At 41.6% G+C, this 17,443-nt stretch overlaps 1 protein-coding gene across 2 annotated transcripts in view; it reads right to left on the reverse strand.

The window, feature by feature from the left end:
• Positions 1-16,446, reverse strand: part of TTC7B (tetratricopeptide repeat domain 7B) — a 124,190-nt gene extending 107,744 nt beyond the window's left edge. The window contains exons 1-2 of one of the 2 annotated variants that reach the window (XM_066188654.1): positions 16,270-16,446; positions 11-165 (exon numbers count right to left, since the gene is read on the reverse strand). In XM_066188654.1, the coding sequence (XP_066044751.1) occupies positions 11-165; positions 16,270-16,390 (276 nt within the window). In that variant the 5' untranslated portion in view covers positions 16,391-16,446. The remainder of the gene's footprint in view (positions 1-10; positions 166-16,269) is intronic. The other variant, XM_066188652.1, reaches the window with a different exon arrangement.
• Between the last annotated feature and the right edge of the window lie 997 nt (positions 16,447-17,443).

The raw sequence follows: 17,443 nt of genomic DNA on the forward strand, positions 1-17,443 counted from the left end.
ACTTACATACCTTGAGATTTCCTCTATCAAGTGCTGCTGTGAGGTGTTTCCTGACCTCAGTCAGCTTTGGCTGGGGGCCCCGGGGACTGTTACTGTGTTTAAGAGTATTTTCCTTCAAAAATTGTTCTAGTTTGGACTCCCCAAGAAGAAGCTCTGCCATGTCATCTGCAAAAATAACAAACACAGGAAGTATTAGAAATAATTTTATTTCTCTAACGTTGCCTGCATTTTAAACACAAACTAACCACAGCAAACGCAACATTAAGTATTCAGGTTTATCACATGTCATGTGATATTTTGTTTTACTTTTCAATTTATCTTTTTCCTGCCTGATTCACTGTAGAATCAAGTCTCCTGCGTTCTAAGATAAAAAGAATGAAAACATTAACCTCAAGTCAGTATCCTCCCTTTCCTCCTCAAAAAGCAGCATTTGATTCCAAAGCTTTATGTAGCTCTCTGAACAGGACAAGATGCATTTCTGATACTCACTTCACCAAAAAAATTGGTTTCAGGTATGAATACTGATATTGGATTAATTTATTTATTTGAAGTTACATGTCCCTCATAATGTCTGTGATCACTATCCACATCTTCTCTGTAAATCTCCCTCAGACCTTTTTTTTAAGGCTCCAGCCATCCCAAGTCTTCAGTATGACAGTCCATTTCTCGTCCTTCTCCCCATTTCTTATGGCTTACCACCACTTCTCAGACCCGAAGGTCCAACATAATACCAGGCTGCCCAGCAAAGCTGCACCCAGCACACTTTTTCTGAAATTCAAGAAACTGGTAATGCTTTACCTCACCCTTAACCAGGACAACTAAACTTCTCTTACTGAAATGTGTTGAGATTTTCCTCTAGTCAGAGTGCTGTAAACGTCATCATCCTTCTGGGTGGTCTTGAAAAGACCAACTCATGTCTTGCAAACAATGTCTGAACAGAACTAAAATGAGAAAGTTCTACTGTAAATAAGAAATATTTTGGTAATGCATGAGAAACTCGTTGTTGGCTGCAGCAGGAAACAAATGAGCCTGTGAGGACTGAGCACATCTATGACTTAATATCGCTTACAGAGTCTTTTCTGTGTTTAGAAAACAAACAGGGATAACACATTATATCAGAGTAGAGCAAAAAGCAGAAAAGGGTGCAGTAGATGTTGTCAGCATAAGACCACTGTCTCCATCCATACAGTCAGTTACTTCCCATCAGAAGCTGTCTGGTTGGTTTGTCCTTGATAAACCCAAGTCAACTGATCCCAATCACCTCCTTATGCTACCAGGACGTACTTCCTAATCTTCTCAGGGCCTAAGGTTAGCCTGATCAACCTCTAGTCCCTGGACCCTCCTTGCAAATGGCCATATGTACCTTTTTCCAGTCACCAAGAATCACCCTTCATCACAAGGACCTTCAAAAAGATGAGTGTCCACGCAAAGGCCTTGGCCAGCTCTTTCACACCGACACAACCCACCAGGCTATCAGAGGCTTGAATTCCCCTTTGCACAACACAGTAGAGCATAATGCTTCATTTCATGAGACCTTTCCATCAAATCGAGTTATTTCCTTTAGCATCAACATATTTTATGCAAGCTCTGATACATATACTAAAAAGCACAAACGGTACAGACAATTGTAAGTGCAATAAGTACTTTCCAAAAAACCAATATGCTACAATTATTTTTTTTTTCATTTTTAAAGATACTCAGTATCCGTTTTGTTGCAGTCTGTTTTCTGCCTATTCTTTCTTTTCCTTCAAACAGAAACCACAGCATAATTGATAAGAACCAACAGCTTGTATGGCTTTGTCTTCAACCTGCAAACTAAACAAGAAATTAAAATGACCACACCTAAACATGGTACTTCAGCCCAAACCTCCTTTGTAACAGACTTACTCCAAATCCACATTTCATTACCATAGCCACAGTATTATTACAAACAATTTATTATTACCCTGCTCAAAGATAGCTTTAACATAACATTCTGGAGGACTGCACTTTCTGCAATTATTCTATCTCTCTGGAAATCAAAGAATTTAAACTGCATGCACTGAAAAGACACCTGATTTTTTTATACCATTTCAAGGCAGGTTAGTTTGGTTCAAGGGGTTTTTAAAGGTCTCAGAGATCAGAGGCCTGCACCAAACTTACAAAACTGAACTTCAGTTCACTGGATGCAGTTAATTGCCTTCCAAAGACTCGGTCACTGGGGGGTCCTTTCAGGACAGATATTTTACTCATAATATTCAGAAGACTCCAGAGTCTGTTCCGAGTAACAATTTTTGTTTATGAGCCTCTTTTAAAAGGGGATTAACTAACAGGAGTGGACCTTGAAAACAATGCTTTACGTCAGCATGGTCATGTCCCGCTTGGAAGCAGAACAATGACAATTAATTTTGTTGATTCTATTTTTACAGCTAAGTGGCAGCATTAAAAAAGGGTGAAATTATATCAAACTGTTATATGTATATATAACTTTTGTTATGTTTTAAGGGATTTGCAAGTTGATACTTTTTCTCTGATCTGTACTCATCAAAACCAAAGCATTTCATTTAATAAGTAACATTTCTTTCCTTTTATTCAGTTTAATGTTTCACTGAGCAAGCTCCATTTCCAAAGACGGCTGAGGAAACAAGATTGTCAAACATAGCAAGGAATCTAAATGACACTCTAAAACAAGTGCTTTGGTTCAGGAGCTGAAATACCACCAAGGCTGTTTACAATGAAAAGAGTGAGGTCTATAATTGACATTCTTTAACACTTCAAACAGCAGAACTTCAGAAGTGCCAAAGAAGAAAGTATCACATGTATCTTTCCCTCTCATATGCAACCCTTCAAGTACATCCTAAAAATTGTTCTGGTCCACACTCTTGTAACAAGTATTTCTTTCATTAAGTTAAAAACAGCAGATCTATCTCTATGGAGAAAGAGGTAAGAACAACTGTACTGTAGAGGTAAGAACAGCTATACAACAGCAACAGCTGCCAGATATGTTTTGTTTATATAAATTGCAAAACTGTCAAGGAAGCATGTGAAACAACTAGTTTGGATTCTTAAAACACATGAGCCAAAGAACAGGTCAGACACCAAATAGAAAGAAAACAAATCCTTCACTGCTAGGTATGAAAATGCATACCTTGAGGCATGAGGATTTGTAAAACAAAGTGCTGAAATCATTTCTATTACTAATGGGGAAAAGTAAGCAAACAACAGCACTGGCACATGCAAGAGCAAAGTGCAGCCGAACCGGCTGCACCACAGAAAGAGGAAGACTAGCTTTAGAAGATCCAATTCTCACCGATTTGTGGGGTCACAATAGAACAAGACACAGATCTAGCACACTAGAGAAAGTTTTTAAGATTATTCCTCTGTTATACACAGCAGAATTTCTCACACTGGGGAAAGGAAGAGGAGAGAAACAAGAAGCCACGGGAAAATTTAATTTATTCCCTTTCTCCCTTCCCTCTCTCATCCTCTCCCTTTCACCGTAAGATAAGTTTCACCTCTCTGATAATGACCTGAAAACTTTAGATATTTGATGTTTCCAAAGACAGGACACAAGCAAGAACAAAGCCTTAATTTCAAGCTGGCACATACTCTGAAACTACCCAGGCACTTTAAGATGAGAATCAAAGCAGTCAATAGGACCCAGGTATTTTGTTCCCATCCTTGATGCAAGTCAGAGAAGCTATTGATCCACACAGTAGCTAGACACAGTCACAGTGCAGCGACATGTATTGGCCATACTTTCCTTGAAAGAAGTGGGAGAGGAGAAAACAGCAGCTGCAATTTGCACACGGACCCGACCCAGCAGCAAAACAAAAGCTGCACTTCTAGGTCATTCACACACAGCACAGCTCACCCTTTCCCTGTACCACTGCTGTAGATCATGAGACAGAGCACCATGAGAGAGAGAGGGAGAGTTACTGTCAGACTGGCTTTCATCACAGAAGTGCTGCTCTGGTACAGCTGCTGAAGACTAGCACTTGAAAACAAGAGGTCACAGACTGCAAACCATAAAAGCCACTGCAAAGCAGAATTTTCTTATTTACTGAGTCACTCATCTGCTAAGTCAGTCAATCAGGGTGAGATATTGGCAAGAAACTTTTAAACCCAATTGCATTGGCTTTATACGTGTCAACCATTCTGTGCCAATAAGAACACATTCAATGGTGCTTGTAACAAAATTCCAATTACATGGACATTTCTGAAGGAAACCATTTATGAAGTCATAGCTCTAGCAGAATTTTTCATTAGTTATAGCTATCCCTTAAGACATCTTGAAATAATATAAGAGCAGTTTGAGAAGGAATTGCTTTTATTTTACTTTCAGCACAGTATGAGTGATCTAGATGATGTTCTTCTATGAGACACTTTATAGAGACAAAATTAAACTGTGTAAAGTTGATAACTTGAAGTTTAGTGTTCCTTCAGCCAGTCTAAAAAGATGTTTCAGAATAAAAACTCTTCAACAACAGTTTCAATACCATGAAAACCAGTATCCCACTTGTAGAAAATTGACACAGTTATGTTCAGTATAAAATTCTTGACTAAAGACTCCCTCTTATTCATCTACTTCTCTGCTGAAGAATTCATCAACAATTACTTGGCAGATTTAGGGATTATTTGATGACATATCTCAACTGCATTGCAGAACCATTTTGGAGAAGAACAGTCTAACTCACCCATCTGTTTCTGAATCATCACAGTATCACTGAAACAATCCACCTGACTAATAGGATGTCCTCTGCCTACAGTCAAACACAGCTCTGAGCACCTTGGACTCCAAGACAAACTCAAGGATGCTTTAGGTGAATAGCCCATTTCTCTTAGCACACAAAGCAAAAGCAAAAACCACCGACACATCATGTAAATTGCTTTCTTTTGGCTTAGAGAAAGCTTAGACATTTGTACCAAATGGCTTGAGTAGAGCCTTGTGTAGACATGGCTATCTCTCTTTGCAATATGGATCAATATTAATCATCTTCAAAATAATTGGCTTAAATAACAGGCTGGCATAAATTGGGGGTAGGGAAAAACACACTGATGTGTCTTTGTAAAACAGTCTCCAAAAATATGATGAAAGCTGCTTTGCTACTTTATTTTTAGTATGTGTTTTTTGAAGCAAATTCTTCACCACAGTATCAGGAACTGACGCAGTTACTCACAGAAAAACAGAATGAAAATAAAGGATTAGTCTTCATTTATTCTTGGTCAAGAATGATGAAGATTACTTATAATATTAATACTTAGGTTAAAACCACAGTCTATCTTGAACCATCTACTGAATCACATGCTAAGATGCAAAATAGTCATCCTTCTGATGAATGCTACCACAATCTCCAGGCACTTGTTGAAGAACCCAGAGATTGTTAGCAGACTAGGTAAGAGGAATAAAGGTTAGGGAAAAGGAGAGAGAAAGAATAGAATGGCAACATTGCATACAGTTAAAAAAAAAAATTAAAAAGAAAAGCAGCAAAGCAGCATAGCCAAATACAGATTAGGAGTTCTCTCTTGCCTTCAGAATTCACTCTAAGAAGTGACTTTAAAAGTTTATTCAGTTCCAGAGTACACCAAGATATGGTCATAGTGAATGATGACATGGTCTCAATAGAACTAAAGAACCTGCTTGCTATGTGTTCTTCTGCTGTTATTACCAAATAGCCACTTCAGTAAAGTATTACTTTTCCTGTGATGGTTAACGGTCTCAGATAAAAACCAAAGCAAAACACTGAAGTTTGTCTAGATCATGACTACTATATACGTGGTTTCTTAAGTGTTCCTAATATTAATGCAGAAAAGGTAATTTTTTTTTAAGGGTCTGATAATTACTTTTTTCAGAAGGAGATACTTGGAAGGTATAACAAATACACCTCTTGGATAACAACCACTATCACAACTATGTCCACAACTATCAACAACCCTGCTCCTGCTATCAAGTCTCCATGCACCAGATGTTTCTCGGCAATTAAACATCCATGTCATGCTGCTGTGGTGCACTGGCAAGAATACACGTGATTCTGTGCTAACAACAATAGTTACATGTTATTTACTGAGCCTCCCTCACCAGCTCAACAGCAAGAAAGAGCAGGAGAAAAACACTCTTTCTTCCTTATATGCCAAATGGCATAGATTAAAAGAAATAGTTTTAGTATTTTCTTTCCCTTTCCTCTGAATCACACAGCTGCAAGAAAAAAGTGCATAATTAGGATAAAATCTCCTACCACAATGATTCAAGCAGAGAGGCTCAACTTTAGACTCAGGCCCTGGGGATCTGAATTCTAACAGAATGCATTTAGGAATAGGAAATACAGAGCAGAATACCTACAGAATCTGACCGGCCAAACAAACTTTAATTTTTTCCTTGTAAGCAAGCAGATAAATCTAGAAGCATGTTATATCACATTTTGTATAATTTCACCCATTCTTCACCAAAATCTTAGATATTTCAGGTAATTTATTTTAGACTTTTAAAAAGCACAAGTGTCCAAATGCACTGAAGTCTAAAGATCATGGTTATCATTAGTCTCAAATGAAGACAATGCATGAGATGAGATGAGATGAGATTAACTAGATGAAGAATGGAGTTGTAAGAATAGGAGATGCTGCTGCTTCAACTGCTCCTGGAGTCCAGAAAGAAAAAGAAAAAAAACCCAAAAACTGAAGTCCTAACTCAGGACTATTAAAAAAAAAAAAATCAGGGTAAGAAAGGGACAAGGGGTAAAGGGGATGAGATTTCTGGGATCCCAAAGGGACTGTACATTGTTGTGCAGAATTGCAAGAAGTTGAGATTTGGTTTGTAAACTCCCTTCTGGTGCTTCAAGCCTTCCCAGAGGGAAACTAGCTTGGGACTGAGAAAAGAAACTATTCCTATTCAATCCCTAAAGCTCCGAGTCTCTCTAAAGGTAAAACTGAAGGCTCAGAGTATCTGAAGGGTTGCATGTATTTTATGATGAGTTTTCCCTCAGACATCCTGTAATATTTTGGAATAACATTAGGCACAAATTTAAAAAAAAAAAAAAAACAAACAAAAAAAAAAAACAAACAAACAAACCAAAAAACCCCATAAAAAACCTAAGGAATTTTATCTAGGAGTGGTATGCAGCAAGAACGATCCCAAAGGGGTCAATTGCTCTACATAGTAACCAGACATAGATTTCAGAGAGAGATTTCTGTAAACCAGCTGAAAACAAGAAAAATCTTGTAGCTTCCCACAGAACATTTATTAAGAAGGCCATTTAAAAACTGAGCTTTCTTCCAGAGGAGGATCTGGAAATCCTGGCTCCAGAACTGACTTCATATTCACCTGGCAGAAAAAGCATGAAACACATGGTTTTATGCCTATGCATTTAAAGCAGACATTTGCTTTGTTCACAATGTAACAAATAGTGAGTAAGAACATTGGCTTGAAGTGGAATATCAGTACAAGTCTCCAAGTAGTCATTCAACTTTGTGCTCAGCACTCAGTAAATCTGGACCAGGAGCTACTTAAATTAAAATGAATGCTAAAACTATTCTTAGATTTCTACAAAGTTTACATTAAAAACATACACAGATGTCACTTATGATTCCATCACTGACTACTTAGCAGCAAGCATTCACAGCATCAGAGGATGACTGAGGTTGGAAGACCTGGAGATCACCTAGTCCAACACCCCTGATCCAAGCAAGACCAACTAGAGCAGGCTGCCCAGGATCCTGCCCAACCAGGTCTCTGGAGACAGCAGAAAGGTATCCAGAGAATATATGCAGCCCAACAAGCACTGCTGGTAGAAAGGTTGCACACTGATGCAGATGTCACACGCGTAAAACCAGAAGCAGAAAGTACAGAGTCAGCTGTTCAACGAAATTTCATTTTACCCACTAACACCTTCAATTATTTACAGTCACTCATTTCTCTGCCTCTTAATACACAGTGGGCATGGCACCTTTTTACTGTGCAGCTATATAGTATATACACAATTTTCCTGCTTGACAGCCAAAACTTGCTTTGAAGAAAAATATTATAGGCTTTCCAATCTATTTATGCATAGGCAAATTTACTTTCAAAGTACCACTACTACTGAAATTTATTTTATGATGACACATATTAAGAAGAGAAAACTGTTTCAAATTATTTTTTTTTATATTCAAGCTCACCAAACTTTGTGAAATACTAAGGCCATCAGAACAGTAAATAATCAAGCCAGGGCAGTCACAATTTATCATCTAGAATATTGACAGGCTTACAACTTAATAAAATTTGGCCCATTCAGTCAAATGTAATGTAAAACCAAGAATAAGAATGTGTGTCATACCCAGGACTAGGAAACACGACCACCATCATCTTTGAGTGTTTAACTGGAAACAGTTCTATCAACCACGTGGAGGAAGAATGATCAAAATTTAGCTTCTTCCCATCTATGTTTTGTTTAGGTTACTAAGATCAAAGAACGACTGGGAGAACAGGAAAAGCACATGCTCTGATAGCTAGGAACTCATTCCAATCTTGCTTCTTGCCATGATTTATTTCTCAAAGGACAAAACAGTATTCCTGTTGCTACTAACAACAACAAAATACTAGAGACTAATAGATGGAAGGCAAAAACCAAGCCATGTCATAAGGACAGTGACTCTTGTCCATTCTTTACCAAACAGCTCTATTGCAGCACAGAGCAAATTTGAGAGATGATGACAATGGAATCCAACTCCTGCTGTCACAAAAGGATAAAGAAAATGACTGACAAAAAATGAAATCACTAATTAATTGCCAGGTCAGAAGAGAGACATTTTTTCATCTTTGGGGTCACCCAAAGCTCAAATGAAAGCACACAGATGAGCCTCTGTTCCTCAGAAGGCAAGATCTTGCAGTTCTCTACCATTTCCAGTCTTCTCCTTCTATCTTTCCAGGTCCCCCTGGGAAGCCTTAAGTAAATTCCTGAAACATAGTACCCCACAACTGTCAGTCTCAGAGACAATTGCTTCAGGTACATAACTACCAGTGTAAAGACAGAAAGTATCTTTTGGCAACTTGGGTGGTTGGTGTTTTGCTGGGGTTCATTTTTTGTGGGTTTTTTTGTTTGTTTTTTTATTCTACCAGCTGTTCTAAAAACAACTGGTCCCTGTTCTGCCTTTCCCTAAACCCAGCTGTAATGCAGTCCCATTAAAGCCTTGATTAATGCACACCATTTTGTTCCCATTAAGGTAAAGAGACTACAGTTAAATAGTAAAAAGAAAAACAGAAGTGTACCTGCAAGCTAAGCCCACGCAAATCTGAGTTTGAGATAAGGCACACTTAAAAGATGAGCTACAACTTGTTCATATAATTAACTGCAGAAAAATACAGGAGGGTCTGTAAGCTGTTGGTGTTTTCATATCTTGCCTGCCTTTGCAAAAGTTTTATGGAGATAAACCAAGCTACTGGTGTCAGGTGAGCTACATTTAAAATTCTAGACATAAAAGGCATTTCCCATCCACTTTTTGTTAAAGAAGCACAGTTTACAACTCTAGACAATATGAGATTATAGTAAAGGATTTTAGTTTATGCATCCAAATTCTGAGTGGAATCATACCAATCATACACAGGCCATCAGTGGGGTGGGAACTTGGAGAAACTCATGCAACACCTCTCGAAGTAACTCCTGAGCAACTGATAACATCGCTGATCAGAGCAACTACTAAAAGCTGCCACTATGCATTCTGCCATACATTTGCTAACACCAGAGAAATGCCCAGAATCAGCATCTCCCTCCACAGCCTGGAGCAGAGATCAAATGCTCTCCAATTATTAAAGGTCTGGCGGCCCACCTCACACTATTATCCAGACATCCTTACTTCCTGCAATTTATCTCAGCGTCCTGTCACTTCGCTTTTTACAAAGTTATTATCTTCAGTCACTCCTTATCAGCTCAAATTAAACAGCATTCAGTGCAGAGAAAACTGAAGAACTGAACCATTAAATTCTAAGATTTTATTCTTTAAAAGACAGATTTGTGGGGAGAAGGAATGGCCAGGATTTGGTAGGGAAGGAGACTGGCTCATATTTGGTACAGTTAAGGACCAGTTCTGCCCCCTCCTTTAATAACTATGCAAATCAAACCCAAACAAAAGTGGTATCAATGATCCTGAGTTTATGCTAATGAACTTATTTTCCTACAGAAAAGTTCATCTTAACTTTTAACCCTTGAAGTTAGATAAGAGAAACTGAGAGCAGATATAATACAGATATATACCAGTATCTACTCACAGATAAATCTGGCTACCATTTCTTGTAACTTTTAAACAAGACAAAAGTGCAATCAACCCAACATTACTACATGAGACATCCAATTTCTAAAATAATTGCATTCATAATATAGAGAAATATCCTTATAAATGTAAGCAGTTATAAGTCCCAAATATCCAAAATACTTAGTTCATTCCACTAAGACCAACTACATGCTTCCTCACAGTTCCCTTAACCTTTGCCCTTCACTGGCTGCTGCTACTGTTCATTTTCCACCAGCTGTTACACTACTCAGATCCCTACGGGAGGCAAATGAGCCTGGCAAGCCAGTAGATACAGCAGGTCCCAAAACAAGAAGCACAGAGCTTTCTGCTGGCCAAGCACAGTAATTCCCACCTCCGGTGTTCATCCACACAAGGGAGAGGCCAGGAACACATAACCAGGAGAAGCCGCATAAAGAAGAAGCAGCTTGATTAAAGGCAGGAAGAGAGAGCTACTCTACATAATAGCAGCAAGGCGTTAGACCAGCTTGGTTACTTGTGAAATCACACGTTAGCATTTTCTATTCCAGATGAACACGGCAGTGTGAGCACAAGCAGACGATCCACATCACCACTTACACTGTTGTAACACCCCTGGCTATCTGAAGAAACAAAGCTGTCAGTCAAAAGTAAGACAACACATCTAAGTACTGTCACCACCTTTCCTCTTCATTCAGAAAAAATGTCTGTCCATAGTAAGCTCATTCTGTAAATGTGACAGGGAATGCAATAGGAGGAAAACAAAGATTACAAATGAAGAGAGTCCTCCGCTTCTACTTTTGTGGACATGCAAAAAGGCATGTCATGTGGTCTGCAAACCTTTCTGGTAGAGATGTCAATCTCTTAGGAAATTTTGCATATACAAATCACACTACAAACTCCATGTATAAAACCAAACAAATTTGGTAAACACCTTCTAAGTAGGGCATGAGTCCTAAGAGGTTTAGAAATCCCTTGTTTACTCTGAGGATAAGCTTTAACCATACATCTGAGGTCTTGCATTTCACAAGGCTGCAAAACAGACAAAAACTGATGTTTCTATTTTTAGGTCCTGCTTATATCAAGATAAGGGAGCAGTGTAGAAGGTGACATGTAAAATAATTCATAACCCATTGGGTTGGCTACTCTGCTCCTAACTTCTCTCTGTTCCATCACTCTGCCAGGCTAAATGTAAGGATATGTCTAATAAGACACTATAGAAACCATGTGTTGAGAGGAAAGGCAGTCAGAGAAGAGATCCCAGACAAAGCAAATCAAACAGAAATGGCATAGCAAAAGTAGTAAGAAATTCACTAGGTAAAAAAATTGTGTTACAATGTTAGTGTATTTGCATGAGCAAACTTGATGTCTGTAGGTAATGTTCTATTTTCATGGCAATGTCACAATGCTCTTGGTAGCATATAGATCTGTGAACTTCCTGGGAATGCATTCTCTCCCCACAGTAATGCAATATTTCATACTGGCTAAGGTTTCTACAGAACTACATCATTCTACCTCATCTGAACTACAAAAATTCCCCTCCTCAGTGCTTTTCCAGACAGAGCAATACATCTTACTGAACTTGAGCAAGGTCACGTTCCAATTACAGCAACAATGAATGGCCGGAAACACCCATGGAAATTCATGGATCCTTTATTTTATCCATTCAGCTGGCTACTGAACCAGCCTAAGGTTTCCTCATTTTGTTTCCAAAGGAAGGAAAGAAAACACGAGAATACTGATGTCCTGAAAATGCCCTGAGCAGATACAACCTTCATACTGAAGCCCATTGTAGACACTTCCCATGAGATGCTATTGTTTCATCAAAAATACATGATGGCCTTGCAATCAGCTCTGCAATGTGATTGCTAGCTTCCAATTGTGTTTCTCAGTTCTGGGAACACTTTAAAATACATTCAGATTAGTTTCAGATATTCAGCATCTAGTATTTTAACCTCTTCCAATATTCTGGGAGCAAGCAATTATGTACTCAAAGCATCCACTAACTGTCATGACCATGCTTCACCATCATGCTGTTCATTTGCAAAGTTAGACAAAATTCAACCAGCAATGAAAATTTCTTCACCTTCTTAGAAGGAACCTTTTTAAGTTAGTTAAACCAGGTGGGAATACTCCCAAAGTTTCATTAGTGAAAACTGCTCTAAGATTTTATTTCTACCAACTTGGGGTTTTTCTCATTTCCATTCACGAGGTGACACTCAGGATGCGAACACTGAACACTTGAGGACTGCACGGAACAGGCTACAAACTATCCAAGGACCACATCTTTGACCTTCAGGGCAGCCCAACAATTTCTTTGCCAGCTGCTACAGTCATTGAAAATCCTGCTCTACTGGTTATAACCTGCGAGATTCGGGCAGCAGAGGGGCTGCAGGAGTAGCTTTGGTGGGAAAAGCCCAAGGGTTGCCCTGCCCCAGGCCCAGCTGGTGCCATCAGTACCACAGCCAGACACAGCTGAGCCCCTCAGCACAACTGACAACACTTCTGGGAAAGCGTATTTAAGAAAGGGCAGAAAATGCCACGGAACAAAATAAAAGAGAGCAAAGGGAGTAAGAAACAGCAAAAAAACTCAACATCAAGGTCAGAGAGGGAGAGAGACAGAGGTGCTCCACAGTGCCAGAAAAGAGACCCAAAGGACGTGCCAGGGAGGACCCAAGCCAGGTGGATATGCCCTGAAGGAACGGTACCACGTGGAGAAGCTGTTCCAAAGCAGGACCTCTGTCAGTGGGGAGCTTATGACAGAGCAGAGGAAAAAACTGAGAAGGAAGGAGCAGCAGGAAGAAACTATCTTGCACCAACTGTGAACACTTTGCCCCCCACACCACATAGGGAGGGGCATAGGCGTCTGGGGCACAGGAACGAAGTTCAGCCTGGGGAAGGGGAGAGAAAAAGTGTTACTTTCACATCTGTCTTAGTATCTGACTCTATTTTAACTGGCAACAAATTAAATTCAGTAACTCCAAATCAAGCCTATTTTGCCTAAAACAGTAACAAAAAAGTGATCTCCTTGTCTTTATTGGAAGCTACAATCTTATCCTACTTTTCACCCCTGCCCCTCTAAGGAAGGGGAGAGACTGAGCGGCTGGGTGGACACCTGGTGTTAGCCAAGGCTAACTCAGCACCCTGCACAAAACAGTTTTAACCCAATCTTTTAGCAGAATACCGATGAAGCAAGAGCTCAAACAAAGATTTGTGTTACATGGTAGGAATCTCATTACTGCTGCTGGTTCTGAAGCAGAGAAATATAATACAAACAGGCTAAGTGGCTAACAAATCTGAGTCAAGTTAAAGACCGCTTTTCCATTTATCCATCTATCTATTTATCCATTGTGAAAAGCAATGCAAGTCACAGCCTGGACACAGAATACACATTTTCTATGATCCAAATTGTAACTATTCCATACAGAAGAGCAAAAGTAGTGACAAATTCATCAATATTTCTCTTCTCTCTTTTTCTTAAAGCTCAGCAAGCTCAGAAAGCCTTTCAAAAGCAATCCATCAGACACACACATTTCTTCTAGTATCATTTTTATGCATCCAAAATTCTACCTAAACTGTCATCTATATTTGATCCACTGCCAGGTTTTATACACAGACTTCTGTTAGGGAGTAGATAGGATCCATCAGGAAAACTCAACAGAATAAATAATACAATAATCAAGTCCACTCAAAATACTGCACCTCTCAAGTTCTGCATTACATCAGAAGCACATACTGTTGCCTTGTATATCCACACAGACCTTTGTCCTAGGAGCTGTCATTGCTGTTCCTTCCTTCATCTTATTTATGCTGCAAGCTTCAAGAGATGGGAATTTGCTAATGCAAAACAGCCCAAATAATAGCTTGGATCATTAAACTTTTTATCAAGTTGTCTAATCTCCAACTCCAAAAAGGAGCTGTAACTGAGTCCTAGTAAAAGAAGTCTATTCTTTTGCAATAGTGCAAGATTGAAGAGATTACCAGAGAGCTTCCTCAAAGGATTCATTCCCAACTGTGTTCAAAGAGCAATAAACACTATTCCTAGCAATGTTGATATCCTCTATTAAAATGTTCCAGCATTCAAGAGTTGAGGTTAATTCCCTACACACCAATACATGGACAGAATGAAGATCCTCTTCCCTCTTCCCCATGCTTTTAAATCATTCCTATGACATGCTGTTTCACATTCAGGCAAAAACCAGATTTTTGTTATCCACCCCCAAGTCAAAACATCACTATAGAAGGATGCAGTAAGGTTCAGGGTACTGAACTTTTAAGTTAATTGCTTCAGGTTAAGTAACAACAGGGATATGCATCAGAGTGCCTTTCAGTTCACATCTCTCTTCATGGATGAAACAGAGCCGCTAACTCTCCTTGGTAGTCTCACTACCTGACAACCTTGGCCTGCAACCTGTTAGGTACACCTGGATCTGGAAAACAAACTTCCAGTCTTTGACACTCTCAACAGCACGTGAAGGCATTTCTTTAAATAAATTACTCTCCTCCTGTGTTACTCCAATAGAGAAGAAAAGTCCCAGATGATCACTTAATTTCCTGTTTATGTCCTCAGTTAGTCAGACTTGGAAGTCATGCACATTGACTTAATCCTTCAAGTAGTGTCAAAAAAGAGAAAAAATCTGCATATGATACTTTCCCATGTTTTAAAGATCAGGAAATGCTCCAATCATTTGTATTTTGGCTCGTACAGAAGCTAGAAGATGCTTTCATAGGAAAACCACTTAAGTATAAAGTTATGCAGATTGCAGAATCTCTGATATGCTTCAGCTAGGTAAAACATACACAGGTTAGAGACATTTAAGCCAAACTCAATAACATCTCCTGCCTAGCTCTTCCTGCCTGTCTGAAATACCTTAGTACATCTTGAAACTATGAAGATCGTGCTTCCCAACTAGACAGCATAAACATATTTGTTTGAAGTGATCTACAACTAGCTCAGTCTATCACTCAATGATGCATATCCTGAAACTAAGGATACCTTCCATCTTTTCACTCATGTTTATTTTTAGTTAACATAACACCAGTGTCAGAAACACCACTCAGCTGTTCTTAAGGGCAACACAAATAAATGCTATCTACTACTCATTTATTCTTAATTTCTTTTCTTTGAGTCAGGTTTTTCCTCTATTTCTATAGAGCTGAATCATGTAGGGGTTTTTTCCCTATCTACACATGCAAAGCTATCATTGCTTTCACAACAAACTTCCAGTGATGTCAACGTTCTGCCTCATCCTCTCTGTTAACTTACCACCTCTGAATTCACCCCAGGTTCTGTCTTTGCAGACTTGACTGCTCTCTGAAAATACCTTCAGGTCCATCTCAGGCAGATGAGCGAGCCCAGAGAGGCACACACTACCCCCACATTTTTTCTCACACAGAATTAAGGCTTCCATGGCAAAGCGAACTTCCTGTATCTCCCTCGTTCATTACGGACTTCGACACCTCACAATGAAGCATTGCTTTTCACCTCCTTCAGTTAAACATATCGAAGTTTGTGACATAAGAATCAAGAGAACAAGCGAAATATTTATAGCTTTTACAGCAAAACAAATGAAGCCGCACTATATATATTGCTGAAGTCTGCTATTAAGAGAAAGGACGGAAACCTTCATACGACACGCTGTGCACAGATACTCTGGCAGTCACCGAAGGCAGAAGGACATTTCGGGCTTTATGCACGCTGTCAGCATGTGCGCCCGCAAACTGCGGCGCCCGTGACAAACACCGGGCTGCTCCGCGCTCCGCGGGTGAGCGCACAGGGCCGCGCTGCCGGCCGCACGGAGCGCGGCCCCCCCCGGCTCCGCGGGGGCTCCGCGGGCGGGCGCCCCAGCCCCGCGGGCGATGTGCGCGGCGCCTCCGGCCGGGCCCGGGGCGGTTCCCGCCTCCCTCCGCGCCGCTCCCGCCCGGGCCGCCCCGACCCGCTGCCCGCCCCTCCCGCCGGCGGCCCCGCCGCCTCCCCGGGCTCCGCAGGCCCCTCTCGCCGGCCCGCCCGGCTGCACCTGCCGGGCCCCCGCCGCCGCCCGCCCCGCGCCGCACCGTTCGCGATGAGCTTGGCCGAGAGCTGCTTGACGAGCTCGGGAATCCGCTCCCACTGGCACTCCGAGCGGCACCGCTCGATCTCCGTCTCCAGCCGCGAGCCGGCCTTCCTGGTGGCCATGGTCGGGCCGAGGGGCCCCGGCGGGGGAAGGGGCCGGGGCGGCGGGCAGGGGGAGGCGGGGACGGGCGGCGGCGGCCCCGGGAGCGGCGGAACTCGAGCGCCGCGGCCGCGCCGCGCTGGCGGCCCCGGAGCGCCGGGAGCAGCGCCCCCTGGCGGCGGCGCGGCGCGGGGCGGGGCCAGCGGCGGGGCCGGGCCGAGGGGCCCGACGGCGCTGCCCGGCGCCCGCGGAGGGACGGCGGGGCAGGGAGAGAACGAGCCCGCCGATGCCACCGCCGCGCCGCTGGAGGTGCCGCTGGTGGCGGGCCGCTACCGCGGGCACCGGCAGGAATTGCTCCTTCAGAACCCGCTCACACGTGCGGTGGGGCTGGCTCGCTCAGCTGATTCTATTCCTCCAAAGGAGAGTGATGACCACACACCGCCCCCCACCTCTGCTACTCTTTCCCCTTCCACAAAAGGTAACGCAAAATTAGTTCGCGCCTGTCTCTGGTCGCCTCTTGGCCCACCTTGAAACCATTCACCCACGCTCCCTCGAGGGGTTTTTCATCTATGTAATGACACTCTCCCATTTACGTCCTCACAGCACGGTCTCTTGCCGTCCCAGCAGCCGGCAGAGCTCACACACCGTGTTCCAGACCAAGCAGACCCCGGCACGGCCACCTGCTCAGGACACACCTGCGCCTTAGTCAAAAAGCAGAGGGAAAGAAAGGTACAGAGATTATGCTCTATGTTTTGAGAAAATAAACGCATTTCCAATATTGGGCTAGAATAAAAACGCCAGCTGAATCAATTCCAGTGGTACTGTGTATCTTTATCAAACATTACATCGCACATACGTGACACACCAATTCCACAAACGTATATACACCTTGGAAAGCTGCAGCCATGACTGATTTTCACTGAAAAAGTAGCAAATAAACCTAGTTGGGGTTAAAAATCTCACAAATTGCTACTTACTTTTCACAAATAAGGACACAGCCTATTGCCAGAAGGACAGGTTTTGCAGAGATACAGTGTGGCTACATACAGCATGAATTCAAATTATTCCAGTGTCTC

This window comes from Chamaea fasciata, unplaced genomic scaffold (genome assembly GCF_029207755.1).
Source record: "Chamaea fasciata isolate MVZ Bird 193981 ecotype frontalis unplaced genomic scaffold, bChaFas1.0.hap1 SCAF_7, whole genome shotgun sequence".
Lineage (NCBI taxonomy): Eukaryota > Metazoa > Chordata > Aves > Passeriformes > Sylviidae > Chamaea > Chamaea fasciata.